Source organism: Podarcis filfolensis (assembly GCF_964270895.1).
Source record: "Podarcis filfolensis genome assembly, chromosome: 6".
NCBI classification, from domain to species: Eukaryota; Metazoa; Chordata; class Lepidosauria; order Squamata; family Lacertidae; genus Podarcis; species Podarcis filfolensis.
Window position 1 is genome coordinate 48661069 of NC_139609.1, and position 18119 is coordinate 48679187.

Sequence of the window (18119 nt, forward strand, 5' to 3'; positions counted from 1 at the left end):
TCCACCCTTTCCAACAGGTACTGGTCTAGGGAAATATCTTTTATCAGTTAATCTCTTGTCAGACCAAGCAGAGGATTTGCCCCCTCGAAAAGTTGCCCATTTGGAAAGTTTACTATAATCAGAGATCCCTTAAAGACGATTCCCCTTTCTGCTAAACTGTATTCCTATCTGTCTAGAGCTGGAATTAATTCCTAAGCAACTCCCTTGTACTTTATACAGATAAAACTAACTTCTATGGCTCACTGTGGCCTTTGGAACCATTCTTATTGCCTCTTCTCTGACCTTTGCCAGTACTTTATATGTTGCCAGAAGCAGTCATGCAAGTTGCTTGGGCTTAGTTCTCTGAATATCTTGTCTCAGTGGTTCTTCTCTCCTAGCCCCAGATACTCATTTTGGTGGGTCACTGACCCTTTCTCACAGTGTGAAGCCAAGGAACATTTTCAGCGAAACTAGAAAGTGACCAAATAATGGAGTTTCCACAAGATTCTTGTGAAATTTACTGTCTCAGGATAATGTTGGGCAGAACTTGGCACAATTTGCCCTTTCTTTGGTGGGTAGGGAAACTCTAAGTCTAGTACTACATTTTCAGGGGATGTGACCTTTCCTCTGTAGTACAACAGATCTGTCATTGCAATGGTTGGAGATGAAGCCTTCCTGGGATAGATCCTTCCACACTTGCTCATTAAATAAGTTGCATGTTACAAGGGTTACCCTTTTTGTTTGGGCAGAAGCAAAATGCCTTTTCTCCCATCAAGAAGCCTTTTCAATATGTGTATATTATCTAGACATCTGTATAAACAGAAAGAATAAAATATGCACATAACAAATTATACTGCTGTGTACATCCCTGTGCACAAATGCATCGGGCCAAGTGTTGGGCATGGAAAATACCCCTCTTCCCTTTCCAGCTTTTGTTGAAAGATTCTCTTTTGCTTCTGGAATACACCCTGATGCCCCTACATGCACATGACCCCAGCCTACGGCACACACACAGCTCTGGTGCTCCCAGAGGAGGCACTGTCCAGATCCTCTAGAGCTGGCACTCTAAACCAGATGCCAAATGAAAGCAGCATGCCTGATCCTGTTATGCACGGGAACAAAAGGAATGAAGCCCTATATCAGCACTGAGCAGACCCCTCCCACCCCCTAAATGAGTCTTGTGCAGCCAGTCAGGGCAATTAACGCCAGCGTGCTAACATCTTGATAGAGGCAGTGCTGGGAGAGCCAGGGCTCTGCATGCAAGGGAGAAGCAGCAGTACACAGGACAAGGGAAATGGACTTAAATTATGGCCAGACCTAGTATGTGGTGTGTGTGTGTTCAGAGATCTTCCTTCTTGGGGGACAAGTCCATGTTCCTTCTCTAGCCTCTTTATTGCTCCAAAGGAAAATAAAAGCTGCTCAAGTATGCATTGCTGCATAAGTATGCTACAGCCCAGACATATGGTCAGGTTTAGCATTGCAAATATTCACACAAATTACTAGCCTACCAAAAAATGTAGTTACCTGCCTAATTATACATATATGAATTTACAAGCCTCTTAAAATCATCCATTTAATATAATCTGTAATAGGAATAAGTGATGCTATCTGGATATTTTCTTTCCCTGTTAACCCATATTTTATCTCCGTAGGGGCCGGCGCGATATCCAGTGGACTAACTTAGACCCCATTCAACTGATGGAGGAGTTGGGTCAGTTTGCCTCGCTGGAAGGATTCAAGGAGATGCTGGATAAGGCAGAGGTTGGCCAGGCCTATATGGAGCGGCCTTGTCTTGACCCCTTTGACCCTGAGTGTCCTACAAGTGCCCCCAACAGCCAAAGCCGGCAGGTGGGTTTGAGCCAGGCATGTTCCCCAACTACTCAGTGTATTTCCCAAATGCATATGTAAATGAGAAAATGAATTCTCTCAAACAGTATACACGGGGGTAAATCTGTATGTCTTGACTGTTCTGCACACTGCAGATGACAGCTCATACAATGGCATACTCTCCAGCAATGAAACATCTGGAACTTTATCTAGCTTTCAACACAGAATAAATATTTTTGTAAGAAAGCACATGGTTTGCATGCAGACAGTGCCAGATTCAGTCCCTGTCATCTCCAGGTAGGGCTGCAAGGGACTCCTGTCTGAAACCCTGGAGAGCCACTGTCAATCAACTTTGGCATAACTGAGCTAGATGGACCAGTGGTCTGAATTCATGTAAAGCAGCATCTTATGTTCCTAAGGAGGAGAGTTCCATTTATGGATGCTTAGATCTGACATTAAGAGATGTACTAAGACAGGTTGGACAGCTGCACACACAATGCAACCTTCTTGTAATAGCCTTTTTGAAAAGGAGAGAATTTTAATATTGCGAAGTGCACTCAGTAGGAATTCTGCAGAACGGACACAAAATTTGCCACACGGGCAAAGAATTTGGTAAATGATTAATCTTAACTGGGATCACAAAGCTAAAGAGATCTGCAAATTCCATAGATAAATGTGGCAAAAAGCCAAGTGCCATTCAATCCTCCTAAGACATGCTAACCAAATAAAAAGGCAGTTTCCCCAATTGTTATACCTTTTCAAGATACCAGTAGCCAAGGTACCATCGGAGCCAACTCCGTTGCCCCCCCCCCCAATAAAATATTTGAGGGATCCCTCCCAAGTTGATGGGCATTGCCATTCAAATGGTGTATGCATGCTGCATCTTGTGATCGATTATGCAGGGTGGGGCTTATTTTATTCAAGCTGGCACCCGTGCAAGGTACACACTATATACCATGACATAAGACTGATATAGCCAAAGTAAATGAACATTCTGGCTGCAAAAAGTAGAGCTGATTCTCTGGCCTGGACTCTGGGAGGGGTGGGGAGGAGGCTCGATGAAGTCACAGAGCTCTTCAGATTGTAACACATGTGCAAAGCAACAGAATAGCTTCCTTGTGTCTTGTTGGAGCTAGGGACCTCTTTTCAGGCACCGTGTGCCCCCAAAGGCTGGATTCACTGTGGGGTCCCCCATTTGGTTAGCTTTGCCCTTCTGCGTCCAGGAGTGTGGGGAGATGTGGAATGCAAGGCAGCGTGCCAGAGAGGCACAGGCAGGAATGATGGTGATGATCCAGGCAGACGCAGTGCAAGTGCTCACCAGCAGGTGGTCATAGTTGGAATGTGTCCCAGAACAGATGGCAGCTTCGGAGCTTTTGGAAGGTGGAGGGAGGAGAGAGCAGTGTGTGCGTACACACACGGAGCACATATGACCAAGGGCAAGCACAAGGAGCGGGAGGATGGAGTTGCAGCCATAATTCCACATTTCCTGGCTTGAAAGCCAGACTGTTATCATTATGGCTATCCAGTTTCTCTCGCTGCCACTACAGGAGCAGGAAGGAGATGCCTGTAGGATTGAAGGGAACACCCAGTGTGCCTGTGGGCAAGCACACGCACACACAGGATGATATAGTCAGAATAGATTCTGCAAACTCCTCAATCTAATGCAAATAGACACTAAGATTTATATGCAGAAAATCATAGTAGTTGCCTGGTATAATACCGAGTCTTCTTATATTTCTTTTAGTTGGATAAATATTATCAAGCATTAGCTGAATTGAATTCATCCATCTGGTATTGTCCAAATGGGCTTGTTGTTGTTGTTGTTATCCTTGTTGGCTAAAAATGTGGCACTGCTGCTTTGCAAGGTAGATAGATAGATAGTATGTGAAGCCATGATTGGCATGCTTTATGAAAGTGCTGTGCTCCAGCTTACAAGGTGATAGGAATTTTCCTGCTTTTCCCATTGCTTGATGCTTGTCTTATGACTGTGTGGGTGACTCACTGGTGATTGCAGGGCGACAGAGCCAGACTGATTTTGGGTCCTCATTCTATGAGAATACCTAGACCAGGGGAGAACCGATATGGAGCACTTTCACATAAAAGCTAGAATCTATCAGATCTCTTTAGCTCTGCTTACTTTCCCTGCACAGAGATTGTGCATGGTGATTTATTATGTCTCAGGGTTCCAGGCATTATGATAATGGTGGCAATGCCATATGGCATGTCGCCGTCTTCCATCCTCGGCAATCAGGGAGGCATCAGGCTGCTCCAAGGAGTAGTTATTCTGACAGTTGTTAGTAAACCTTCTTAATTGTTCCAGGCCAATGTCACTGAACTGAAATGTGGATTATTATTGTCAGATGTGAGGTTACATAGCTAGGAGCAGAATGGATTATTTCCAGAGAGGATCTCAAGCCTTGCCCATTATTGTTAACCAGCAGAATGTGCAATATTATTATGTTTACGTATGCGGTGTTTGCTAAAAGAGAGCTTCTGTCTGTTGTCTGCCTTTCAAGGGCATATGTGTATGTAGGGTCCCTATTAGCAAGGGACTGACCACCCAGGGTCATGACTGGAGGGCAGGTTTAGCCCCCACTCCAACATTGTCCCAAAGGGCAGAACTTTACTTTTCTCCACAGAAGAGGACGTCAGCTATTCACTAATGGGCGATGGTAAAGAGAAGCACCTGGGCACCTCATTGGTGTTTGGGCTACACCAGCTCCAGCCAGTGAGAATTAAGCCTGTTCCTATTTGTATAGTTCCCTATAAGGTTCAATTTCTTGGTCACTCCTGGATGTGACAGAATGCTGGAATAGTGTTACGGAATAATGGGAAATATTCTTTGTTTTGTTTATAGAGACATGGATTGTTCTAGTAGCATGGTTAATGTCTAAAGTGCTTTACATTTTTTTCACTATTCTATTTCCATTTATTGGATTCAAAACTGAAGCTAATAAATGTTGACTTTTCCAAAGTGCTCAATGAATTCATGGTTGAGCAGGAATTTAAACCTGTTTGGGTCACTCAAATTCAATATTCTGTCTGCTAGAGCAGGCTGCCTGTCCTACTGAGAATTTTGTGCGTGTGTGTGCGGTTTTTGTTTTGTTTTGTTTTTTACATGTGACATTTGCAGAGGAGCAACATTTGCCCTTGCTTTCCATAACAGCTGGGTTTTGTTTTATTAGCCAGCTAGTCAGGGCTATAGCATCTAATCCCTTAGTCTTAAGCAGAACAGTTCTGCTTCAATAGTAGTAGTAGTAGCAGTAGTAGTAAATGTACACAGTGCACAAGTCAGAAGTGTGCAAAGATACTTCTTCCTCCATGAAAAGCAGGAGATGGGGCTATAGTGGTGTCCTTCATATAATAATAATAATAATAATAATAATAAATTTTATTTATATCCCGCCCTCCCCAGCCGAAGCTGGGCTCAGGGCGGCTAACAACAATAAAACAATACAAAAGTACAACACAAACAACGCTCTAAAATCATTCATTATAAAATTAATTAAGTTCAAGCCACTGGCCACTATTGGGCCAGGGCTCCGCGAAGATTGCCGAGGGAGGGAGTCAGGCTGTGCCCTGGCCAAAGGCCTGGCGGAACAGCTCTGTCTTGCAGGCCCTGCGGAAAGATGTCAAGTCCTGCAGGGCCCTAGTCTCTTGTGACAGAGTGTTCCACCAGGTCGGAGCCACAGCCGAAAAAGCCCTGGCTCTAGTTGAGGCCAGCCTAACTTCTCTGTGGCCTGGGACCTTCAAGATATTTTTATTTGAAGACCGTAAGTTTCTCTGTGGGGCATACCAGGAGAGGCGGTCCCGTAGGTACGAGGGTCCAAGGCCGTATAGGGCTTTAAAGGTTAAAACCAGCACCTTAAACCTGATCCTGTACTCCACCGGGAGCCAGTGCAGTTGATATAGCACCGGATGAATGTGATCTCGCAGCGAAGACCCCGTAAGGAGTCTCGCTGCAGCATTCTGCACCCGCTGGAGTTTCTGGGTCAGTCTTAAGGGCAGCCCCACGTAGAGCGAGTTACAATAATCCAGTCTGGAGGTGACCGTCGCGTGGATCACAGTGGCTAGGTCAGGGCGAGAGAGGTAAGGAGCCAACTGCTTAGCTTGGCGGAGATGGAAAAATGCCGCCTTTGTTATAGCTGCAATCTGCGCCTCCATGGAAAGGGAGGTGTCGAAGATTACACCCAAACTCTTAACGGACGGTGCTGGCACTAACTGCGCCCCCGCAAGAGATGGGAGTTGCCCCCCCAATCCCATATCGTCCCGTCCCAGCCACAGGACCTCTGTCTTCGAAGGATTTAGCTTCAACCGGCTCCCACGTAACCATCCAGCCACAGCTTCCAGACATCTGGTCAGTGTGTCTGGGGCCGAGTCAGGATGGCCATCCATCAACAGATAGAGTTGGGTGTCATCGGCATACTGATGGCAACCCAGCCCAAAACTCCGGACAAGCTGGGCGAGGGGGCGCATAAAGATGTTGAAAAGCATTGAAAAGCATTGATATGCATCTAAAATACCTGTGCTTATGTCTGGAGTTTATGCTGCTATTTTACATTCCATTCTTGTTGTCTCCACCAGGAACCAGACATCCCCTCAGAGCTCACAGGTGGCTGCCATGGCTTCTCACGAAAATACATGCACTGGGAAGAGGAACTGATCCTGGGTGGCACTGTGAAGGATTCCCAGGGCAAACTGCAGGGGTAAGTGTGTGTTTGTGTGGTGTGTGTGCCTGTCAAGTCAGAGGTCTTTGGCCAGGAATAACTCAGTAGCTAAGGAATTCTTTATGCAGAGCAGATGGCTTTTCCCTGCAAGCAGGGCCAATTAAAAAGGATGGACAAAGTCATAAATGTTGTGTTTGAATGGTGAGGGGAGAGGACAGTGTGGCTCTTGGGAACTGCTTGGACTCTCGCTGCTACCCCTTTCACAGTTGGGGGTGGTAGTAAACTGCCTCCTGAGCCAGCTTGTAACTTGATGCCACTGAGGTTCATATTCTCGTGGGTGCATGTCCGCGACCTGACCCTAGGAGCAACTGGCTTGGGCATTCCTAAGCCATGGGATTTATGTTGATCCCTGAAGCTCTGGCTGCCATCACCCCTTGCCTCCCGAAGCCACCTCCCCCCACCCCAATTCCTTCCAGCTGCCGTGGATGCTGGAAGACACAGCACAGACACCTGCTTGCAGCAATCCGCAGCCCTGATCCTAGAAAGGGGCTCAAATGCACATTGGGAAGTTGATTCCACACAAGTCTGCACTGTGCTGGCACCTGCACTTATCTGTTCTACAGGTTGCCATACCTTCTGTTTTGGCATGGTGGGGCACGTTCCGCATGCTGGTGGGGGCAGTGTCATAATCAGTGTCAGCTTTTGAAAACCATTGTTCTTCAGAGGGGAATTCTTGTGTCCCTGAACCCTTCCATATCTCACAAGGCAAAGAGATGCAAAAATGGCTAAGGAATGGGCAATAGATTGAGGACAAGGGTTATTGCTGCTATACATCGCCTTGCTTTGGTTTTAAAATCCCATGCAAGGAAGCAGTCAGAAAATGGGAAGCAGCCAGAAAATGGGAGAAAAGATCCTCACCTTTTAAAGTTGGAAGGCTCAGGCAGAAGGAAGAGATGTGCTTCTGATATTACAGGGAGGTGCATCTGCAGCCATTCCCAGCTCTTTTCATGCATTTCTAGAACACAATACATGCAGGCTTTTCTTGTTGTGTATAGTTGGGATGTATATATGGTGAACTTTCTATGCAAATCATCTGCTACAATCACAGGTCTGCTGGGAAAGCCTATTGGTTTTTCTCATGTTTTGTGTGGAACGTTAGTCAGTGACTTGTTTTCCATGGCAGCTGATCGACATGGCGTGCATACCTTTTGCATACCTTTTTGATAGGGGTGGCTAGCCACCTGTTTCAATTGAAAAAAGCCCCATAAGTAGGCTTGTGAAAGAACTGTGCACAGAATGAGGGCTGACTGTGAGATAAAGAAAGCAGAAATCAGGCTTTGTGTTTCTGCCTTGAGCCTGGGCAGTGGGGGCGCAGTGGGGCCTAAAGGCTCTAGTTCCAGAGCTGAAAGGAGTCCTGTCTCCTTGCCTGTGAGTAGAAGGGTTGTCTCTCATCCAACTTCTGTTTCCTGCAGAGCCGAAGCCCTACAAAGCATGTTCCTGTTGATGAGCCCACGACAGCTCTTTGAGCACTACCGGGATGACTATGAGATACACGACATCAGCTGGAGTGAGGAGAAGGCAGCTGCTGTGCTGGAGGCCTGGCAGCGGGAGTTTGTTGAGGTGAGATGGACAGGTTGGTTTGTGGCATCTGTGTGGGAACTCCAGGGCTGCTTAATGCAGGTGTGTGCAAGGGTGAAGACATAAATGTGTCTACAAAAGGCTGAAAAAGTGTGTGCGTGGAAGGGAAGATGCTAGAAAGATGACGGGCAAAACTGCATGCAGGTCTGTCGGTGAGGAGCAGAATATTATGTAGGGCTGCATGCAAATATGCATCTGCCAGTGTAAAAAGGTTGGGTGCCACCATGAATGCTTACGAGCATGTAGAATGGCATGAAAAACAATTTATAGGGTGAAAGCATAGCCAGTTGTTCTTGAATTGAGTGTATGGACCCTGTACAGTTTTCAGTCTTGCTTGGTATTACTACATGACATGTATAGCAGCATATAGGCTCCTTCAAGCCTATGAGCCTTCATGCCTATGCCTGGCATGTAGATGGATCCTGTGGATGCATTTATGTATGTGAGAAGGATCCTAGCCACTGAGGTGACTCTTCTCCTCCCAGTATCTCATGAGTTTTGCTTCTTTGCAGTTGGCCCAGGAATCCCTCCCTGCGAATTCCTCCCAGACTATCCATGCCTTCTCCACCACCACGCTCGATGACATCATGAAATCCTTCTCAGATGTGAGCGCCATCCGTGTGGCTGGCGGGTACCTGCTGATGGTGTGTAGCAGCTTCTTCCCTCTCCTCTCTTTCCTCCCTCCTATTCCTTTATCTTCCATTGTGTACTAAAGCATAGCTTTTCCATCCTCTCCTTTCTTCTCATTAATTGCCGTCTCATTCTCCTCCACTTGCAGCTGGCGTATGCCTGTGTCACCATGCTGCGTTGGGACTGTTCCAAATCACAGGGTGCTGTGGGCCTGGCTGGGGTTCTCCTGGTTGCCCTTTCCGTGGCAGCAGGACTTGGATTGTGTTCTCTGCTAGGAATCTCATTCAATGCAGCCACGACCCAGGTAGGCCACATTTTGGAGAGGTCTGCCTTCCCTAATGCCCACCCTTTGTTCTCCGTCAATTTCCCCTCCTCTTTGCTCAGCAAGCAGGAGAACTGTCTACTCCATCAATTTCTCAGGTTATGCAATGCTGAGGTTATGTTCTGCCTCTCTATCCCTGCTTGGCATTAGAAGATGCTGTGTTGTAGAGAGCACTTGACCTTCAGATGCATGGCTGTTCTTGATGTTCCAATGACCATCGTGCTGCCTTCAGCAGTCTGGTCACTCTAGCTGCTTACATGCTGTTTCTTGTTCAGAAGGTCCAGGGGAATATACGATACTGTATATTCCCTAGCAGCTGAGTTTTTTAAAAAGAACAACTGTCCATTTGTACTGAGGCAGGTACAGACTAGGAGTATGCCACAAAGAGAGCCTCAGCTAAGGTGCCTGCAAGGCAAGGAAGGAGCCTAATAAACCAGGTGCAGGTGACTCAAATATGTGTTAGCAGAAAGCAAAAGCCCGCCAGAGTCACCAACCAACCTGACTTTGGTTAATATGAGAATCATTTAGAGCCTGAGTATAACAGCAAAAGGAAGAATTTGTGGTGCCTTCCAGCCACAGTTTGCAGCCTGAGACCTGTTTCTACTTTTGTGGGATTTGAGCAAGTCCTGGATGTGCTCCTCTAATTGGGATTCCTCCCATTGTGCTTTTCTCCATATCTGTATAGGTGCTGCCCTTTCTGGCACTGGGCATTGGTGTGGATGACATGTTTTTGCTGGCACATGCCTTCACAGAGACCAGCCAGCATGTCCCTGTCAAGGTAAGAAGGTTCCCTGTTTTTGCACAAGCCTTTGAGTCCCTATGCATTGCCAGTGCACGCTCAACCCGTCCTCAACTCTATTCTCACAGTTCCTCGTTTGCACCTTTTCAATGCAGGAGCGGACTGGGGAATGCCTGCGCCGCAGTGGCACCAGTGTGGCACTCACCTCTGTCAATAATATGATTGCTTTCTTCATGGCTGCTCTTGTGCCCATCCCAGCACTACGTGCCTTCTCTCTGCAGGTAAGCCCCTCTGCTAGGAGCTCCTCCCTGCAGGTTTGTCAGCAGACTGTGCTTATGCACATTTGCATTTTCTTTGAATCTCACTGAAGGCAAGCCTTCACTTCTACTCTGGAGGTAGCTGTGCCCCCAGTCTCCATGGCCTTGGCTGGAAAGATGGGTGATCCCTCCCCTTGAAGGATAGATGTCCCTCTTTATACAGAGGGTGACCTGGCTCAGGATCTTCAGCATGTTTAATTGTTCTCTCTCCTTCATCTCCTTGCAGGCTGCTGTCGTGGTAGTGTTCAACTTTGCCATGGTGCTTTTCATTTTTCCTGCCATCCTGAGTCTGGACCTTCACCGGCGTGAAAACAAGAGGCTTGATATTCTGTGTTGTTTCTACAGGTACTGTCTTAAGAGTGTTTGTTTGTTTGTTTGTTTGTCCGTAAATAAATATGTGTAGCTGCTGGCGGTGGAGAGACAGTTGCCCCCCCCCCCAAGAGTCCCTTCTCCTTTGGGGCAGTACTGCGCTCTCTCTGGCCAGGCTGGGCTCCATCAGATCTCCCAGGAGAGGAGACGCATGCTGCAATTGGGGGCAGTGGTTTGGAAAAGTCATTAAGCCCAAGAAGAGAGGATCAAATGCAGCTGTAAGGAAAACAGCAAGAGAACAAAGCCAGCTGCACAGATGGTAGTGCTCTCAACAACATTTTGAAAAACACATTTCTTTATTATGGTAAAAGTTTGTCTATAAGAACAAGTCAAAATGCACATCAAACTGCACATAAAATCAGCATACTCTGAAAAGCCGCTTTAAAGACATTGTGAAGGGTATCTCTATCTGCTCACCAAGAGAAGTGGAACTTTTTGTGATAGTTATATCCAGATGCTGGGTGTGAGTTAGGATGCCTGGCTAGCTAGGGGACTGTGTGTTGCCCAGCAGTTTCTCAGTGTATTCTTCTCCCCACAGCCTCTGCTCCTCCCACGTCATCCAGATTCAGCCACAGGAATACACGGATGCAAATGACAACCCCACAGCACCTGCTTTCCCGCATGGACATCCAGCACTGACCACCAGCACACGCATCACCACTACGGTTCAGGCCTTCACCCAGTGCGATCCCTCTGGGCGTCATGTGGTCACCATCTTACCACCCACCCAGCATGTCTATACCACGCCTTCCACTCTCCTGCCTGCCAACCCTTTGGGGTCGCAAGTCTTCACCCCTGCCAGCTCCACCCGTGATCTTCTGGCACAGCTGGATGAGAACAAAAGTGCCCAGGAGTATGTGCCGTTGCCCCTTTGTCATTGGAACCTCTCCAGCTTTGCTCGCAACAAATATGCACCTATCCTGCTGCAGAGCCAGACCAAGGTAGGCAGCTGAGAATCACTTTCTTTGTGGGTGGCATTCTGCCCTATGTTGAAAGAAAAAAAGGGGAGGAGTACAGCATCCTGAGTAGCATGTCTGCGATGCCAGCGCTACAGCTGATGAGAGAACCAATCTGAAATGTAGTCATTGTGCATGTCATCCTATATGAGGACATGGTGTTGCTCTCCCCTGTGCCCTGCCTATCAGGGACAAAGATTGCATGTCCCTTGTAGTCATTCAAAGACAAGAGCTGTACATCTTTCCTATAGTCTATTTTTACACATCTAGGAAGTTAGGTATGAAGGCTCTGCATCTTCCTTGGGTAATTCCAGATGAAGTGGCTGTGTCAGTCACAGATAATCTAGATGATCTAAGATATTGTGTGTGTGTTTACCTTCAGAGAGAGGATCAGGTACAGAGTCAAAAGAACTATGTTCTCAAGGTTAATATATGTGTGTGTTATGTGCCCCCTTGCATGGAAAACTCCCTACCTCTTGACAGCAACAGAGGAAAAGTTAGCTTCTGCACAAGAGATTGGGGTCAGAGTGCATCCGTCTTCACTCTTTCCTTTCTGCATTTCCAGGGAATTGTTGTAGTCCTGTTCCTGGCACTGCTGGGCCTGAGCCTCTACGGTACAACCAAGGTGCATGATGGACTCTACCTGACGGATATTTTACCACGAGGCACAAAGGAGCACGCCTTCATTTCAGCTCAGTTCAAATACTTCTCCTTCTATAACATGTTTGTGGTTACAAAGGGTGGCTTTGACTACCCCAGCTCACAGGAGGCCCTCTACAGCCTTCACCAGGCCTTCACCACCATCCAGTATGTTGTGCGTGATGAGAACCACCAGTTGCCGAAGATGTGGCTGCACTACCTCCAGGACTGGCTGCGAGGTGAGTCAAGGACACTTTGCCAACCCTCTCTCCTGTCCTGCACTGCCTCTGCCCCAAGAAGTGGGGTGGGATGCCCTCCTCCAGCTCTCTGTGCGGTATGCTTCTAGGACAAACCTGCTTGAAGGCTAGAAGGTGCATGGGAGTTTGGATGAGGTGTTAGTGGCCAGTTTCACAACAATGTTCAGGATAAGTGCTAGAAATGATTTTTAGCTTCTAAGGAACCAGAAGCTCTTCATCTTGCACAGTTTTCATGTCTTATACACACATCCATTTAGGCAAACACTGTTTACAGCCTTCTCTGCAGTGGCTCCCCATCTGTGGAATGCTCTCCCCAGGGAAGTTCACCTGGCACTTTCATTATACACCTTTAGGCGCCAGGCAAAAACGTTGCTTTTTAACCAGGCCTTTGGTTGATTTGATTCATTTCCTTTACCCTTTAAAAATGCGTTGGGGTTATAAGGTTGTTGTTTTTATTTTGATTATGTATTTTGTAGTTTTTATATTCTGATTCTATTCTGTGAACCACCCTGGAACCCGTAGGTATGGGGCAGTATATAAATTCTATCAGTATATAAATTCAATAAATAAATAAATATAAATGTTTGTGTACATGCTCACCTGCACAGTTGTACAGGTGCCCTTCTGCCTTCTAGGATTAGCAGCTCTGTTCTTGTTCCTCTAAAGTAGGGACAGAAACGTACTGCAGGGGCTGAGAGATCTGAGTTAAACAGCAAAGGGGTGGAGGCCATGAAAGAGGGGAAGGGATTGGCATAGCTAGGGAGAGGAGCTCTTGCTTCCAGGCCTTGGGTTCCACAGATGGCAGTCCCTTAACTGTATACCCCCCTGTTCTGCAGGTCTACAAGCAGCCTTTGACCGGGATTGGGAAGCTGGGCATATCACCAAGGAGAATTACCGCAACGGATCAGAAGATGGTGCCCTGGCTTACAAGCTCCTCATCCAGACAGGAAACAAGAAAGAACCCTTAAACCTCAATCAAGTAAGTGGGGGAGCAATCTAAAATTTGGGAGTGGGCAGGCAAAGAGAACCCAGTGTGCCATGAGAATTAAGGGTGAGTCCTTGGTGTACCAGGAGGGAAGGAGGAGATAGATCCCCACTGCAAAAGAATGGAGAGAAGAGAAAGCTTTCCCACAGGCATTTGGGGTCCCTTGGAGATGGAGGAACACAGGAGATCTACATGGCTTTGGGAATAGCCAGCTGGTGCCCAAGCAGGGGCCTCAGCCCTATTGCCTGCCAAATGATAGCACCTGTCCAGTAGCACCCTGACTGCTGCTACTACTTACTATCAGTTGCTATACTTCTTAACCGCCCTCATCCCTTCCATCTGCCTACAGCTGACAACTCGCCGCCTGGTGGATGAGAATGGGATCATTCCTCCTGACATCTTCTACATCTGTTTGACAGTGTGGGTGAGCAACGACCCTCTTGGCTTTGCTGCATCTCAGGCCAACTTTTACCCACCACCCCCGGAATGGATCCATGACAAATACGATGCCACTGGCGAGAACCTTCGAAGTGAGTTCAGGCAGCAGCCTCATTCTTGTTCCACTTTCCATCATGCATTACTGTTTCAGCTCAGTCCTATCCCCACTTCTATGGCAATTCCACAGTGGAAATCCTTACGATGTATGTTTCCCACATTTGCAAGCCATGCCTGGCACAGGGGCAAAGGAAGCAATTCATTTTTGGCCCTAGAGATGGGAGTAGGGGGCAGAAGGCCACTATATCTGATGGGCTGCCTCTCTTTCTGACAGTCCCTGCTGCACAGCCCCTGGAGTTTGCTCAGTTCCCCTTCTACCTCAATGGACTGCGGCAGACATCAGACTTCGTGGCAGCCATCGAGAGCGTGCGTGCTATCTGTGACGAGGTGGCCCAGACGCATGGTGTCCTCAGCTACCCTAGCGGCTACCCTTTCCTCTTCTGGGAGCAGTACATTGGCCTTCGACACTGGCTTCTACAGGCCATCAGTATTGTGTTGGCCTGCACTTTTCTAGTGTGCACCCTGCTACTCCTCAATCCTTGGACCGCCAGTATCATTGTGAGTATCCTTCTTCATAAGCAACAGGGTGTCTAGCAGTAAGGGAGATGTTTTTGCTCCAGACGTTATATGTAGTAACAATATGGCATTGTGCAACAAAGGAAATGGTTGTCAAACACTGTCACTGTTAGTTAAATCAGTATTTTTGGCCCCCGTGTTTAGGACAGAAAATTTGGAAATAGGAGTGGGGGAGAATTTGTGCGATGCCTCCTGTAATCTCTGCACAGTTGCCTTTCCGTCTCCCTTGCCTTACATAGTGTCCTAAAAAGTTTTCCTTCAATACCAAAGACCATTTTAAATCATTCAGGTTCTGCCCAAACTCAAAACTGTGCAGCTGTACTGTAATACATTAAAAAAAAAACTTGCTGCAGTAGTTTGCAGAATTTATTCTGACTGCAGAAATTGAGTGTTTTGTTGCAAGTCTGGAATGTTTTCGTACCTTCTCATATTCTTTTTTAAAAAAACATGAACATGCGCATATTTTCCCATAAACATATTAAGGTTTGGCACACAACAGACACCATGTATGTATTGTACAGGTGTACGCACCAAGGAGCTGGGAATGAGACCAATTCCCACTGTATGCAGATGCAATAGTAAACACACATCTGCTACCAGATAGAGTGTAAAGTAGAGCTTTACCTTTGCAGCAAAAAGTAAATATCTTTTTCTCTCCTCAAGCTTCTTTCCACAGTGCTGAAAGGGTTAAGCCTGCACACTAACATGCAGGTGCTCTATTATATTTGCATCCTTAGCCACCTTTAGGGCTAGTGTGTGCACAGTCCCATACCCTTACTGTTTACCATACAAAAGCGTATAATGCAGCTCAAATAAATAAATAAATATTTATTAACAATCAAGGTATCAAACAGGCATGGTAGTAGTGGTTGGGTGATTACTGTTAACTAATAACCCGGTATTCATGTGCCACAATGAGATGTATGCATTTTCTGAATTAGTTCTGAATTCAGAAATTACATACATATGAGCATATGGATTTGTAGGTACCTATTCTTAATCTCCCTGTTAACCACTACATTGGGCTTTTTTCATTGCTGTAATTGACATGTCCATAACCATAGCTTGCAGGTAAGATACTGAGCTGTCCCTTTTTTCTGACATAGGTATTCGTTCTAGCTATGATGACAGTCGAGCTCTTTGGGATCATGGGCCTGATGGGTATCAAGCTGAGTGCCATCCCAGTAGTCATCCTCATCGCCTCTGTGGGAATTGGTGTGGAATTCACCGTACATGTGGCTCTGGTAAGAAGCAATTGTGTGAGCACAGCCCATTCTGCTATCATGTCTAGAGCATGTGATTCAGTGAGACTTCCTCTTTTTGAACCTCTGTGGGTCCCTACTGAAAGGAATAGGGTTCCCTGAACACCCTTGCAGAGTTTTCAAGAGCTCTTTTTCACACCAGAGAACTTGGTGTGTGATATTACAACGGTATACATTCAAATAGCTTTAGTGGCACCCAACCAGAACATTTAGATTATTAGGTTTTTATCTGTTGTATCAAACCTGATCAGTAGTGCAGTCTATAAGGGAGAATCGATAAATTGTGGGTTCATTACCCCCTTAATATCACCCTGTTGCAGTCTGGGTGGTCAGAGCAGAATTTAATCCATAATTGTGGGTGCACCATCCAAGGGTTGGTGGTTCTTTTAATTAGAGCTGAATATAATGATATAGCTGTGTATGGTCTGAAAAGCAGAATCCAAGCTGACATTTCAAGATGAGCCTGTTCCAGCTCTGGCAATACCAGCTGACTCAGTGCACAAGAACAGATTTGGGCTTAGCTTCTTGGTCTTTCTCCCAGTCTGGAGGGCCTCCCAAGATGCAGTGTGGTGATTGGCCCCTTTATGAGGGTCTGCTTGGAGAAGTCACTCTCTTTAGTCACATTCTGATTGTTCGTCTTTTCTCAGGGCTTTCTCACGGCCATTGGCAACCGGAACCTGCGCACTACTGTGGCCCTAGAGCACATGTTTGCCCCTGTGATGGATGGTGCTGTCTCCACGTTGCTTGGCGTCCTTATGCTAGCTGGTTCAGAGTTCGATTTCATTCTGAGGTGATTGTCATGTGTCTGTCTTCTCCCCTTGTATACTTATTCTGGTGCTGCTCTGGACCAATGTGCTGGGGGCCATTTCCAGAGAGGTATCAGTAAAAGGAGTGGCTAGAGAATGGGAAATCGTCTTTCTTGACATCTGTTGGGAATTTGGGTAACACCACATTGGGCAATAGGTCTGAAGGTCTCACTGATCAAGAATGGATATAAAGGCAGAATCTAATAGGGTTCAAGGCAGCCCTGGAGGGGCACTGGTACATTCTGCCAAAGTTGAAGAAATCTCCCTGTTCAAGACCACAACTTACAACAGGTTGAGGGGAAGACATTCTACAAGACATTTATGCCTTCTCTGGCACTTTCCCTTACGGCAGCTAAGGCTTGTGAACTCTACAAGTCTGCCGGCTCAGAGAAGGGACACTCTTATCTTCTATAGGGAGCAACCTTGAGCTGAGACTGAGGGATAGCACTTGTCAGTGCATGGGTGTAACAGTAATGAGTGTGCAAGAGAATGTAAATGAATGTGTGCTGGTGAACTAACTCTGTACTTGGTTGCTCTGATAAGAGGCTGAGATGCTTTACTGCCACCTGGATAAATAAGTAACCCTCCCTCTTCACAAAGGCCGCAGAACTGTGCTGCATCTCAGCTTCCTGGGATGGGAAAGAAAAATATACAGAGCAGTAACTGATTCTCATCCTAAAGTTCTATTGTACGCAGATGATTTGCGCAAATGACAAATCTGACCATTACTGACCACCTTGACCTCCCCCCAAAGGTATTTCTTTGCTGTGCTCACCATCCTGACCATTCTGGGACTGCTCAATGGCTTGGTGCTGCTGCCTGTCCTGCTGTCTATCATTGGACCACCTGCAGAGGTAAGAAAACTTCTGTTTCCCATCAGGTTGCTCTAGTGGAGAACCATAGAGAAAAGCAGAAGGGGTCCTATATCTCACTGTCAAAACCCACTGCCAGATCGAGGTGAAGTGCTTGAACAGTCACACAAGTCGTAATAGAACATAGGTCTTGGCTTCACCTGCTATCAATAGATTTCAGGATTCAATACAATGAATGGAAAGCCTGTGCCTCTCAGGGATCATGCACAAAGACCCTTTATTTGACACCCTGTTTTCTCAGTGTGCTTTCTGCTTTTTTCATCTAGGTCACACCAGCAGATAACGGTAGCCGCCTGCCAACACCGTCCCCCGTCCCTCCACCCATCAGCCACCACAGTTTCTATGTACAGCGGCACGGTGGAGCCTTTGGTGACTCCTCAGACTCCGAGTACTATTCAGAGAGCACAGGAGCATCAGACACGGGTGAAGATGACCGCAGCACCTACATCATCCCCCCAGCGCAATCACATATCTTGGTCAAGGCCAGCAAAAGCCCCAGCTTCCCCAAAATCACTGTAAGTGTCCATCAAGAGCCGGGGAAGCCAGAATTCTGGTTTCTCTGGATGGAGAGAGTAGTCAAAGGCATCTGGATTCTAGTTCGAGTGTAAAGATAGTGTCCCCAAATGAGTTGGGAGGCAAGGCAAGAAGAGAACCAGGAATGTTTGTTTCTGTTCTTATGCTAGTATGTCAATAGGCACTGGACTGGGGTGGGCAGGTCTCTGTGAGACAAAATACCTAGGATCTCTGGGAAAGACAGACCATAGCACCTTGGAGCATATCTTT

The 18119-nt window shown here is 46.8% G+C and overlaps 1 protein-coding gene across 1 annotated transcript in view; it reads left to right on the forward strand.

Annotated features, from left to right (window-relative positions):
• Positions 1-18119, forward strand: part of PTCH2 (patched 2) — a 78870-nt gene that overhangs the window by 56566 nt on the left and 4185 nt on the right. The window contains exons 11-27 of the mRNA XM_083619816.1: positions 1632-1827; positions 6391-6512; positions 7946-8093; positions 8624-8755; positions 8890-9045; positions 9749-9841; positions 9958-10083; positions 10346-10464; positions 11027-11429; positions 12010-12322; positions 13177-13319; positions 13675-13855; positions 14095-14378; positions 15503-15640; positions 16306-16448; positions 17219-17318; positions 17603-17851. Coding sequence (XP_083475942.1) covers positions 1632-1827; positions 6391-6512; positions 7946-8093; positions 8624-8755; positions 8890-9045; positions 9749-9841; positions 9958-10083; positions 10346-10464; positions 11027-11429; positions 12010-12322; positions 13177-13319; positions 13675-13855; positions 14095-14378; positions 15503-15640; positions 16306-16448; positions 17219-17318; positions 17603-17851 — 3046 coding nt within the window. The remainder of the gene's footprint in view (positions 1-1631; positions 1828-6390; positions 6513-7945; positions 8094-8623; positions 8756-8889; positions 9046-9748; positions 9842-9957; positions 10084-10345; positions 10465-11026; positions 11430-12009; positions 12323-13176; positions 13320-13674; positions 13856-14094; positions 14379-15502; positions 15641-16305; positions 16449-17218; positions 17319-17602; positions 17852-18119) is intronic.